Source organism: Lissotriton helveticus, chromosome 11, assembly GCF_964261635.1.
Source record: "Lissotriton helveticus chromosome 11, aLisHel1.1, whole genome shotgun sequence".
NCBI classification, from domain to species: Eukaryota; Metazoa; Chordata; class Amphibia; order Caudata; family Salamandridae; genus Lissotriton; species Lissotriton helveticus.
The window spans coordinates 105,279,018-105,292,895 of NC_136072.1; the positions used below are offsets into that span (position 1 = coordinate 105,279,018).

Here is a 13,878-nt window from a genome sequence, read left to right on the forward strand (position 1 = left end):
ATGTGCAGGTATGCGTCTTTGAGGTCTATTGTGACCATGAAGTCCCCGATCTGCAATTGTGGTAGCACCTCTTGCAGGGAGGTCATTTTGAATTTTTGTGTTCTTATGAATTTGTTCATGAACCGTAAGTCGAGAATGGGTCTCATTGTCTCGTCTACTTTTGGTACCAGGAAGTACGTTGAGTATACTCCTGTGTTTCTTTCCTTGAAGGGTACCCGTTCTATGGCCTCCTTCCACAGGAGTTCCTTTGCCTCCTCCTGCAGACACTGCAGCTGCTTGCCTGCTAGTGGCTTTCTTTTTGGTTTTCTGCTTGTTGGTCTCCCCTCCAACTCTATGCAGTATCCGAATTGGATAATGTTGAGGATCCATTTGTCTGATGTGATTTCTCTCCACTCTCAGAGGTGAAATCTTAATCTTCCTCCCACTGGTGTCATGTGGTCGTAGGTGTCTGGTTTGTCTTGACCCATCTGTACGTGCTGCCCCCTGGGATCTTTTTTGTGGGCGGGCTCACTGAGTTTTTTGAAGTCACTTAGAGGTGGGCTGCTGCCCCCCTCTTCTATTTTGTCCCCGTCCATTTCTCCCTCGAAAGGATTGGCCTCTTTGTTGGTACTGCCAGGACCTGCTTCTGCTGACCATGCTGAGTCTGCGAGTCTGCCTGGTGCGTTTGCTGGAAAGCCTGGTGTGATGTACCTGGCTGGTTTCCGCTTCTCCCGCCGGGCCTCCGTGACGGGGTGCCCCTCTTGTTCCCTCTGAACTGCAATGCTCCCATGGATCTTGCTGTTTCGTTATCTTTTTTCAGTTGACTGAGCGTTTCATCAACTGTTGTTCCGAAAAGCGTGTTGCCGTTGAACGGTGTGTTCAGGATGCTGTGTTGCACCTCCGGTTTGAAACCGGATATCCTGAGCCAGGCGTGCCTCCTTTCCGTGACACCCATCATCATGAGCCTGCTGGCGGTGTCTGCCCCATCCAGGGCCGTCTTAAGGCAAGAATTTGCCACATTTTTTCACTCTTCAACCAGCTTTTCGGCCTTCTGCCTGGCATCCTGGGGCAAGTCCTTCACCAACTGCCCCAGCCCCTCCATGATTTGGTACATGTGCCTGTTTATCAGGGCGTTGGAATTAGCCATGCGCCAGTGGGTCGCGGCATTCCGTTCGATCCTTCTGCCCACCAGATCCATCCTTTTGCTCTCCTTATCCGGTGGTGGGCCCGAGGTAGTGGGTACGTTAGCCCTCCTCCTTGCTGTGGCCGTGATAATGGAGTCTGCGGAGACCGTGCCCTGAATGTAGGCCGGGTCCTTTGTGGAATGCGTGTACTTCTTCTCAGTTCTGGGAGTTACTGCCTTGCATGTTGCGGGCTCCCTGAAAGCTTCCTTCCCCTGAGCCAAGACGCTCTCGAGCATTGGAAGGAACTGGCTCCTCGTTTGTGTTGGGAGCAATGTTTCTAGAAGGAAGTCTGCTTTCTGCTTCTCTTCGTCGAGCTTGAGCTTGAAAGCTGCTGCGGCAGCTTGTATCACCGAGTTGTAGGCCCCGATGTCGTCCGGCGGCGAGGGCCTCGAGGGGTAAGTGTCGACCACCTCCTCCGGGCTGTCGGTGTCGACATCTATGTAATCTACCTCCTGAAGGTCAGAGGGTGTCGAGTCTGCGTCTGTCCTGCTTTCCTCTTCCTCCCCATAGTTGTAACTATCGTAGGGATTCTCGTACTCCTCCTGGTCGTCGATCACCTCGACGTCCTGGTCTTGTTCCTAGACGACTTCGGCAATCTCTTCCTCCTCCTCGACTGCCTCCACCACCGGTGGCTTGGTCTTGTGAGGGATCGTGAAGGCCTTCTTCTTTGCATCGAAATCTTTCTTCCGCTGCATGATGTTCTCCATTTCGGCCTCGAGGCGCCTTCTCTTCTTCTCCATCTCTGCCGCGTGTTCCGCGTCGGATGGGTCGGCCGTTCTTTTCGGCGGATGGTTCGTCGCCGTACCTTTCGGCGTCAAAATTTTCGACGTCGAACCGGATCTTGGGTCTCTGGTCGTCGTCGTCAGTTTTGGGTCTCACTCGGCGTCGATCGATCCTTTTCGGGGACGATTTTCGACGTTTTCTGCTGATCAGCAGCCCTCGGCGCCGGGGACTCCTTCTCGGAGGATCCGCTGGGCCTGGGAGTAGTCGCGGACGCCGCCTTTTTCGGCGTCGGCGCTTTCGGGGTCTTGCCCTCGATTTTTCTAGACTCAGTCTCTCGGGTTCTTGGGCGCCGAAGAGTATCCTACCTTGTCAGAAGTCTTCGTGTAATCGGTCTCTACGACCGTGTAGCTGTCGTCTTTGGCGGCAGCGTTGTCTTCTTCCTCGGAGGACATCCCCAGCTCGTAGAGGGACGGAGTCGGGGCCTTCCCCTGCAGGGTGGCGTGTGCTACCCTCTGCCTCTCTCTCACACGAAGGGTCTTCGGGGCGAAGGCGGAACAGGCGTTGCAGTCTCCGCTTTCGTGGTTCACTGGTAGGCAAAGGTTGCATACCGGGTGCTGGTCCTTCTGCGCGTACTTGTGGTGGCAGTTACGGCAGAACTTGAACGGCGTGTTGTCCATCATCGAGCGTCCAGGGACTCTCTGGTCGCGTGTTCGTCGATGATCTCGATGAAAAAACGCCTTCTCCTTGCCGGCTTTTCGTCGATGAAGTCCCCTGCAGTCTTCAGATGACTTCTCGTCTTTTCTGTATTTTCTTTCTTCTTTCTCCAAAAATGTCTGGAGCCCAAACGGGAACGATCCAGACCCGACCGCGGAAAAAAAGAATCTGAAGATGGCGCCCAAGAGTGGGAGCTTCCGCAGGAAGCATGCCGACGTCACCGGAAATACACCCAAAGGGGTGTGACGCCGACGCCCACCTGGGCTACAAAAAAAAAAAACAAAGAAAAGACTACGAATCCGGACCCAACCACAAGACCGCGGAATAATGCACAGCATAGTGAATCCAGAAAGATTCACGCTGCAAAACTGCACCCTGCTGTTTAGACGGAGTCGCTGGTGTTGGAGCATTAGTGTCAGGAAATCTCTTATAATAGTCGCCTATCAAGTGTCTTAGGTCTTTATTCAAAGACATTGGTACCAAAACTGTATCTCCTATTGGCGGTGGAATAGAGTCGTCTTTGTCCTCAAAGTCATAGCTCTCCTGAAAAGATTCATATCTGTGTGACTTTGGAGGGGGGCAATCCTGAAAGGAAAAATCTGCTTCCAAATCTGATTTTTCTTGTCCCTCTTTTCCGTCTGTATCCTGACATTTCACTTTGAGTTGCGAAGGGCTATATGCTGGTCCAAACTGATCATCCTCCTCTGATTCTCGCAACTCAATATAAATGAGAAGGTGGAAGCAGTGAAATCTTACTCCACGCCGCCAATTCAGATCTTATTCCAGAATTCGGTGTCATAAGTCTTTTTTTTCCATCGACGAGGTAGTCGTCGGTGTCTTTCTTTTAATAGTTATGGTCATCTACGAGTGTGTTATCGTCAGTGATTTAAAAACCATAGTCGACGGAATCGTCGTCGTCTAGGTCGCTGACGAAGTCCGCTTCGTCGGCGACTATGTCTTCATTGACGATGATGTTGTCGACGGAGCAGTCGGCGACGAAGCTGTCGACAAGATATAAGCTGCAATACCCGCCGTCGACTAAGCAGTCGTAGTCGTTAGCGATAACGATCAGCAAGGGGCTGTCGACGATCTTGCTGCTTTCGTCGACGGAGTTGCCGTCCACCGAGTCTTTTTCTCCACAGCTGACTTTAGTGGAGTATGAGGCACTGAGGAAGATGACTTCCTGTTGAGATGCGCTCATAGATGGCACAGAGGCTGGTAAAACGTCCTTAGTCTTTGAGGACACTTTAGGCTTTTTCGACTCAGATTTTGAGGCAGCAGGCTCCATTTTTCTTTTACATTCTGGGGTAGAGTGGGCCTCTTCAATATCTGATCCAGACTTTGATCTGGATTTCTTCTTCTGTATCCACAGATGTAAACGCGCCTCTCTGACTTAACGTTTTTGCAGCAAAGGTTCTGCAATGTTTACACTTCTTAGGGTGCAAGCAGTACAGGCATTCCTTGTGGGGATCCTCTGAAAACAGCCTAGCTTTCCCACAGGATTTGCAGGATCTAAACAGCCTTTTCTTAGATCCCTCAGACATTATCCCAATCTGAAGAGACAACGATAGTACATCAGCAGAGTCCTGAACTGGAAACAAACCGGGTCAAATGTTGTTGAGAGAAAAAACTAAGCAGAGCTCAGGGAGACTCCTCACACGACATGCAGGAGAAATCTTAGGTATGGTGGCTATGCAGGAGATTGTGGTCTCTAGGTCAGGCATCTGTTTGGCTGATAATTGGACCCCATACAGAGGAGGACAGGTTGTCAAATGGGAGTCCCATTTTCATGGGGTGGCAGTAATCTTTTCTTTTAATACTGCTATATTTTGTATTACCGTGAGACTCCCACTATAACGACGGAGAAGACTCAAGCATGTGAAGCTATGAAAGATTCAATGCTGGAGAAATTTCCATTCTTTTCTTAATATGATACATCAGTCTCATCATCATCATTTCAAATTAGTACCTCCAATACCAAATAAATATATGCTTACTGAAACTAGGCTAATATATACAGACTCATTTGTCACCCAATTAGATGTGAAAGGCCATGATTATTGGAAATACAATTGACATGAAGTCAATTTGGGGTTCCAAACCGAGGCAAGTGCAAGGGAGGGAAACATTGTTCTGAGCCCGTTTAATTCCAACACAAAATGATTTTTCTAAATGACATTGTATAACAGACGTGTCTAGAATTGGCGGAAATAAAGACATGAATGCACTAAATATTCCCTGTATGGCCTATTTTGACAATTGGCAATACTTAAGAAATTACACTGAGGAGCAGCTCAATAGTATGTTGCAGAATGGTACATTAAATACCACACTTTCAAGTTCTCACAGGTGGTTAAGGTGGCTAGGGGACACAAATGGTTGTCATGCTCGTTTTTTTTTTTTATTCCATGCCTGGGCTTAGGGCAAGCAGATCTGACCCCCCCTCCCCTACCACCTCCTACTCATATCAAGTAATACAACCACCTATTCTGTGGGGAAATTGTGTCAACAATGATTGGAACATTCCACACTATCTGCAGTCAAACAACACCTTCCCTGCCTGAAGACATGGACATACAAGACTTCCTATTAGGCCCCAAGTATCCACGTTCAATAAAGATTTATGTATGCCGCATATAATGAAATTTGGAAATTGTCACAGATGGAAGCTGCTGCACCTTTCAGACAGATTAATCAGGATAGTTTGGATAAAATACTTGCTGTGGTTGATAACAGTATTAGACTGTCTTCTCACATTTATAATTTGAATAACATTGCGTCATCTGTAATTGAAATTATGCAGTTTACATTGTATCATGGGCAAAGTTGGCTCAGATCCATCATGCAGTTTAGCTGGCCACTTCAAACTCTTAAGAATGGGCGCCCGTTGGGGTTATCTTAATTCCAGCTACCTATTCCTACCTTTTAATCTGACACGTACACAATATTACAGCTTGAGAAGTTAGAACAGCTCCCTTAAGATTTCAATATTTCAGGTCACAGCTTGCATGAAACATTTCTCAGTCTGTAGATATGAACTCCTAGAAGGCAGCTTCATTCACAAATTATGGTCCCTCCCGTTTTCATATCCATGTGAAAGTGCCATCAAATAGGTCTTTCTTACTGGAAACGAATGTGACTCTTCTGTCAGACATTCACTCGTTTGTGAACACGTGACCATACAAGGTGTATCTAATGGGTCGGTAGCACATTCAGCCCGTTATCTCAAAGGAACACCAGCCCCTGCAATACTTCCACTAATTACAGTCCCTTCAAGTGGAAGTTATTTAAAGTAAAACGACCAGGACAGTAGCGGAATGAGAGGTGGAATCCCATACATTTTATTGGTTTCCCAGATTGCGACCTGGTGTAATAACGTCCTTTTCCCTCCCATGCAAGGGGGTATGGATAGCTTGTTGTGGCCTTCCATTCCAACTTTGAAGGAAGATTTCAACAAGGTAAGAAGACTGAAAGCAAAGATACAGTCCTTGTCAAATACCAACCTCCCTTTACATTTCGGTGAGTTAGTTCACTGTATTTTTAATGCATCAGACAACCCACGTCTTTTTTAAAGTGATCGGTTCTGGCTTAGTCAGATCCTTCCAGAATTTCTTTGGAGTAATATTCGCATTGATTCATTCCCTTTTTTCAGTGTGTTTGGGGGCTTCCCGCTGCGGTTATTTATTAGCGGCATTTTTGTCACGTTTGCAAGCCCACTGGAACTACCACTGCACCAGCTGTGCCGTGAGCACATGCTTCTATTTTGGAATCCTCCTGCTCCAGGAACTCAACCTTGATTGGTCAAGGTCCTTGAGAACTGCCTGGTTTACCAGCATGCAACAAGTGTTTCACTGCCAATCGTGCTCCTTTGCAAGGGCACTAGAAATTGCTGTTCTGATGCCCTCTCCCGTGGACATAGACCTGTTCATGAATCCATTAGCGACCCATTTTCAAAGTAGTATCTTGGGCCTGCGGCTTCTTCAGAATGCAAGCTGTGAGCCGCCACTTTCGGCGGAAACGAGTCCCCCAGCACATGGATCACTAAATGCTGGCTCTAATAACACGGATGAAGGTTACCCAGCTACTTTCTCAGCATCAGCTGATACTGAGGATCATGGTTGTTGTCTGGAGTTTGTGAACTGGTCTATCACACAATCATCTTCTGCGTAGAGGTAATCCATTTTGGATTCACTGGATTTTGAACTTGCGAGGGATATCAAGCATACCTATGACACATTAATTTAGCTACCTTTTCAAAATGTACATGTTCAGTCTTTTCTGATCGTTATGACTTTTTATAACATGCTTTTTAAAAAAGCTTTGAATTTGCTCATCTGTCACCTTAATTTTTCACTTATATGATGAGCTCCCTATAGGGTCCTCTGTAGTTCTCCCCTATGTTATCCTGTCAGTTGTAGGGTGCTTTTGGTTTTCACACGTTATGAAGTTACACGATATTTTTTGAGCCACATTATTATTCTAGGAATAGGCTGGACATGATTTTTGTTACTGAGCTCTTCTGCTAGTATTCAGTCTGAGCATTTCGTAGAAGTTTGAACACTGTGCCCGTTTTTCCACAGTGGTTGGTAAATAACACATCTAACACAGACATAACAAAGAGACTCAGCTGCTGTTTTCTAGAACGGGGGTTCTTATATAAGCAGGGATTTTCCGTTTGGAAAATAGACACATTTCTCACAGAGGAAGGACCCTGCAATGAGCTTGCAAGCCTTGCACAATATGAGATTCCGACCAGCCAATGACAAATGCCAGGTATGAGGCCCGGCTCTAAATCCAGAGAAATGTGATATATCATTTGTGCTCATGTAGTGCGGTTAGGCTAAGGCACACATCATTTGCCATGGTAGAGATTTTCATGGTGTACACTATACTGATAATGCTAATCACATTACTACTTTGCATATGTTTCCTAATTGTAGCCCAGTTGCTTCACAACAGAGCACAATAGTTTCAATAAATATTGTAAACTCACCTCACGTCTTTCAGTTGTTTGTTCGATACAGGTATGAGTGAGACAACAAAAGGTGATGAACTGTCACCACGGTTCCCTGAGGGGACTTGAGTGTTGTGTTCTGGGGTGGCAGCTTACTTGCTACCCTGAGAAGGCTAAGAGGGCAAGTCCGGCACTATGAGCTAGTCCGAATTCAGGTCCATAGATCCTGATGTGGTATGGTGACTCAGTCCCTACATACTGACGTTCTGTGATTCCAGACATAGTTCTGCTTCTTAACAGAATCCTTGCAATACTGGGAGAGGCTCTAAGTAGAACAGGCTACAGTGTTGCCCCAGGGGTTTTCTATGTTATAATCCAACCAGAGATCCTCTGTTGGGTGATGATAAAAGGGTATATTGTAGTCAGGAGGGGTGTGAATGGTGGGGCTGCCCGAGTAAGACTGAATAGTGTGATGGTGGAGTCACTTCCCGCATAGGTGGTGGTGGGGATGCAGGTGCATGAGGAGGGAAGCTAATAATTGTTTCTCTAAAACGATTAGGTTGTGGTGGCACATCTGATGGAGTTTCCAGCATGAGCTCCTTGTCAAACGTTAGCCTCCTCTTAGGTATGGGCTCCGAGGCCTTGGGGTTCTTGGACTAGATTTTTCTCATGTGCAGGTGAATGGCAATTTGGCATCTTGCGTCAATCTTCTCCTGCACTCTTTCGTGGTTTGGCTTTTAGGAGACCTCAGGCCCCGCCTTGGAGGGTGATTTTAAGGCCAATGGAGTTTTCGTCACAAACAGTCTTCAAAGAAGGCTACAGGGGCCAAGACCTTGTTTAGGTCTAACAGGGGTGTATCTATAGCCACAGATGCTAGGAAAATACTTCAATCATAACCAAGTAGAAAAAGTGTGATAGGAGGTATTATAGATCAGTTTATCATAAGCTGTTTTTGTGCAAGACGCCCAGGACTTTATGGTTTTGTGAAACTAAACGTTCAGATTCAGTAACCATTTAACTTGACTATCTCGGTTACTTGCTTCTCCATGGACAAAAATCGACGAAATTCTGTTTCAGAAGCAGTGCAGTTGTTATTTTCTTCCTTAAAGCAGAATGAGTTACCTTTTAGGCTTTTAAATAATGTGTAATAATTTGCTCTGTAACAGTGGCAAATCAGTCTTTGATCCTTTCAGGCTTAACCAATATTGATATATTACCTACAATAGGATTTAATATTTTAATCCTGCATTCGCCAGCAGCAAAGTAATCATCTGAGCATTTCATGTTAAAAAAAAGGATCAGAAAAGGTGTGAACTCTGGTTACTGACTGAAAACAATATTGTGAATTGACTTTACAGACATTTAAGAAAATAAAAAAAATTAAACCAAATAGTTGAACAGTTTATACACTTCTAGATGCAAACACTGCAAATCCACCAGGATTCTGAAATGATTCAAGGTGAAATACTTTGTCATACTAAACCATTTGTCATTGTGAAAGGCTGATGTTCACAGCATGCAGGCTTCCTCCATTGCTTTTTTTCTGAATGATTATTGTTCTGTGAAAGTAAAGAATAACACCTTACACTATTTTTAGCACTGTCCTACCTACACATTTTCACATTCCAAGATTAGGTATATCCACAAAATGTCAATGATAGTATTTAAACATTTAAATATGATAATATTGGAATATTTGCTATGGGTTTAAAATGCATCTTCCATGAAACATTTCCCATAAGAACTACATTTTAAAAAATGAGGAAATCAAACGGAGGCAAGTGCAATAGGGAATTAAGAATAAAAATCTTAACACTGCTTTGTGACAGTTGCTCGAAAAGTAGAGAAACACGATAAATCCATATTTTTTACAGGAAACAAAACTATATTCCCAGGTCTAGAAAGAAAGCGCTTAGCAATACTGCCAATCCTGCTATAGAAACCATATATATTCCATATATACTACAGATACAATCTTAAAAAAAATGCTGTACCTCTTATTTTACAATTGGAATATAAAACTTGTAAAAGCAATGGAAAAATAATGAAATGTGCTGTACAAAAAACATGTAACAAACCTCTTCCCAAAGCTTGCAATACAATTAAAGGTAAACATTCTGTACAAAAAAATAGATATAAAAAGGAGCTTTATAAAATGCATAACATAATATCAAAATATATTTTATTCTGGACCTCTTTCAGATCTGATTCAAATTACAGTTGTCAGAGCAATACAATGCAAAGGGAAACTGTAAAAAGAAATGTGCCTAGAAGGCCTAAAAATGGACACTGGAGGGTGGGATAAAATCACTGGTGTAACCAAAATACATCAAAGTGTAATTAACATGGTCCAGGACAATACAGAACAGAACATCTAGATCAGTCTTCAGACAATTATGAAAAATGAACATTAAAAGTCCTTTCAACAAGTACAAAAACTGGCATGGGCTGATTTACAATTTACAGCATGTTATTAAACTAAAAAAACTGAAGAGGGATGCAGACATATAATCCAGTGCTATGAATGCTCACAGAATTAGACCCAAAGGATTTGAAACATCAAAATCAAGACAACTTGAATGAATCGGTCAAGCGCAGTTGGTATAACATTTGCTTTACAAGAGTCCCTGACTGTATTGTGTGTTAAGCCCATGACCACTTACTATATCGTGACTCAAACTGGTATTTAGGTGAAATTACTGACTTGCTCAAATAATCTTAAATCAATAAAATGCTTGCCAATCACCTAAGATCCAGAAGTCTTACCAGGATCATAACTTTGCTTTATTTAGTAAAAACCTTTGGAAATAAACCATTAACATTAATACCCAAGGCAAAAGTTTAAACATGTTACAACTACACTGCATATTTGTTAACCAAAACAAACAAATTTGAATTTCCAATTTGGGAATTCAATTTGCAAAAATCAAACTTATCATTTTGATGTCAGACCATTTTTGATGGACTGCAGGTTATTAAAACAAGAAAGTTCAGGTGAAAAGTGTTCTCAAATAAACACACCCTGAAAAGCCTGCAAACACTTCCTAATGCACTAAAGCACTATCGAAAATTGAATGTGTGCTAACTTTAAGAAAAATCCTGCATTTCCAAAAATAGCTGTAGTCCTAAATACAAATCCCTGCCTCAAAAGTGGTCAGCTGCTGTTTTGCACATGTAGACATGAACTGCTTCAGCCTTCATTAACAAAACAAAACAAAAAAATCCCCAAATGGAATGGAACCGTTTTGATGCAACCTGCATGCAAACTGAAAACATACTGTTTTTAAAATACAAAAGTACAGTCACTTTCAAACTAAGTCAAATTTAAACTAGCTGCAACTGAAAATAAATAGCTACAGGAAATGTCATCATAAACATATTCATTTGTGTCTATTCCTGGGAGCACTTTTTAAAAAACTTATTATTGCACAGACTCTCTCTAGCATGAATAACATCCGACAAGGGCATGGTCCTCCAGCAATAAAAAAAGTTCAATCATTCAATTGCCAGAAAGTCTACAACTTTTCCATGCGGCTCGCAGGAAATTATTCTAAACATATGTAAATATATATATATGTGTGTATATATAAAGATGAAAAATATCCAATAGAGAGCATAGATCCATAAAAAGATGGCTGTCTTTTGGATATATATATTTGAATTTAAAGATCCCTCTCACCCTACCCATGCTTCAACTAAAAACAATTGTTTAGGGGTACTAATATCCTTTGGAAATGAAAGTTCTCGAAACCGTTCAGAAATGCTAAATCACCTTAATATAACTCGGACTTGCTTCAAGTTAAAGTGATTTTGTGAAACGCACAGGATTCAATGCCACAAAAGGTGTATCAAAGTTAAGCTGCACCGTTTTATTCATTTAAATTATGCATGGTTAGGAAAATAAATTAGACTTGAGTAATATAATTAAAAGCCACAATTGTAACTGGTTATAAAAGCAAATGCTGTGGCACTGATAACACTGAAAGAGAATATTGATGTTTGGTATGTAGGTCTTGGAAATCTGCTTAAAATAAGAAGCAATTTTTTGAGTTTAACTTCCAGTCAAACGTTATTTACAAAGAATAATCTACCTTCCATCATGTAATCACATTAGCAGACACGTATCTGCTGTTCATACTTTGAGAGACACTTGCTGTGGCTAACAGAATATAAACAAATAAGATGGTAGTTAGTGCTAAATACAAAAAGGTAGCAGCTCACCCACTTTTAAGTTTAGATAAATGTGGTCACTGAATAACCAACATCTGCATAAGGGGAGTTCGTGTTGATAATCTGCATGCGCAACACATTGAACCAATGCTTTGAAAGCAAACTTGAAGCAAGTCCTTCCAGGGTCTAAAAATCCTGTAAAAATGTAAGGTGATAAAAATTATGCCTCCCCTGAAAGGCAGTGATCTTCATAGCACATTGGAGCGGGTTTCAATCGAGAATTATGTGAAGAGATACTTTTAACACTGGAATTTGGTTAAATTATACAAATTATGGTTATGGATTGGTTATTTTTGGAGAATTTGTTACAGGAACCTTTGTTGAGAACATTTTTAATCTCATATAAAAAAAAGGAAATAGCAAAAAACAAACAATAAGAACCTCTATGTTGCTCCATTCACAATAGTGCACAATTTTACCATAATTTTACTATGGTCTCAAAGCAATAGAAGACAAATTGTTCACCTCCTGCATGATCTTTATTTTGTGCCCTCCTCCTCTTGGTTTGGCAAAAGTATGTCTCAAATATGATGATACTGCATTTCAGCCACATCACCATAAAACATAGCATTAAATATATTATGGATGTTTGCATTTGTTTTATAAACATGACATTAAACTGCACGTTTTTATCGTATTCAGCTGCCCATCCATTGAAAGTTGTGTCACAAAATGTACCAATCATCTTTGCTTTGCCTTTTAAGAACGCATTAATTATTTAAAAAAATAAACTTTTTATGGTTAGATAGAAAGGTATGAATAAGTAACGGATCCACTTCCTTTCTTCATGCATCCATAAACTTTCACAAAAGAGGCATGTTTAAAAACTAGGAATTAACAATTGCTGCAGGTTTCGGTATATGCCCATTTTCTCTGTACACGCAAGCTGCTCAACTACGTTGGAAATAAATGTACGCATCTCCTTTTCAACCAAGGATTTCAATCGCAGAAAACAAAAAACAAAAAAAAGGAGGAAGGAAATAACTGGGTGTCTTCCAATGTTGGTATACATATTGTTTGTGGTTTGCGCTTCTCTTTTCCAAGTCTCTTCTGTCTTCTCATTCAAGAAACATCCATAGGACCACAGCAGAATCCAGAACTATGAAAACTGAACTCAAAAGCTGTGAAATAACGCAGTCATCCTCTTCAGGTTTCAAAGTCTTATAATTATAGAGAAGTATATATTTAGTTGAGTTTGGCTGCAGTGGACTGGCCATGGTTCAAGGGGGACTATAGCAGTACAGGGTCAAGGACAGTCATTTTGGCTATGTACACATTCATAGTCGGTCCATGGCTTCCAACTAGCTGTGCTATTTCCGAAGGTCTAATACACAAACCTGCAGGAAAAACAACAAATACTTTAGAAATACAACATCGATTAATTTTAAAGAACAATCAAATGGCAGATACTGAAAACGTTAATAAACATGTTGACTTATTGTTTAGAACTATAGTTTACACAATCTAAAAGCAAAAAAGTCAAGGATCTGTCCAGGTCGCTGACCAGCTTTCTAAATGTATTTTTAAAGTGTTTACATATCGGGTGTCCATTCGAACTCTATAACTAGCTCCTTTATTTACAGTTACTACCGCTGTGTGACTTTGCAAGTGGTAATTAAGTTACTCTTAGTCAGGATCTGAAAATCGCTACAAAATAGTTATCGTCTATGTGCTCTTCACTATTGAATCTGCAGCCCTCCAATTACAATTGCCCAGAACCGACAGTATACATGAAAAACAATACATTCCCTGAGAGCATCTGTTCATAGCGTGTTATGCTGTAGATTCACACGCTCTGCATACTTCTGCCACCAAAGGTTGGACTCGGACATCAGCAAGGTATTTTTCTTGGACGAAAAGCTACTCTAGTCACAGGGTGCACCATGACTCCACCCTTAGTAGACAAGGCACATGGGCATCAACTCCATGTCATCGTTTCCCACATAACAGGTATGAGCAAGTTTGGAGTAAATGCAGATTTTTGTTCACATGTGTTATGAAATGAAGGTAATAAATAAGGAAAAGGTCGGCAAGCAGAACCGCAAATGTCCAGGGTGGAAGAAGGGAGCATGTGAATCTCCAACACTACAAGCT

The 13,878-nt window shown here is 42.2% G+C and overlaps 1 protein-coding gene across 5 annotated transcripts in view; it reads right to left on the minus strand.

Annotated features, from left to right (window-relative positions):
* Positions 1-9,719: 9,719 nt before the first annotated feature.
* The window catches only part of TBL1XR1 (TBL1X/Y related 1), a 553,738-nt gene continuing 549,579 nt past the window's right edge, over positions 9,720-13,878 (minus strand). For all 5 annotated transcript variants that reach the window (XM_078666437.1, XM_078666439.1, XM_078666438.1 and 2 more), the window contains one exon: positions 9,720-13,121. In XM_078666437.1, the coding sequence (XP_078522563.1) occupies positions 13,095-13,121 (27 nt within the window). In that variant the 3' untranslated portion in view covers positions 9,720-13,094. The remainder of the gene's footprint in view (positions 13,122-13,878) is intronic.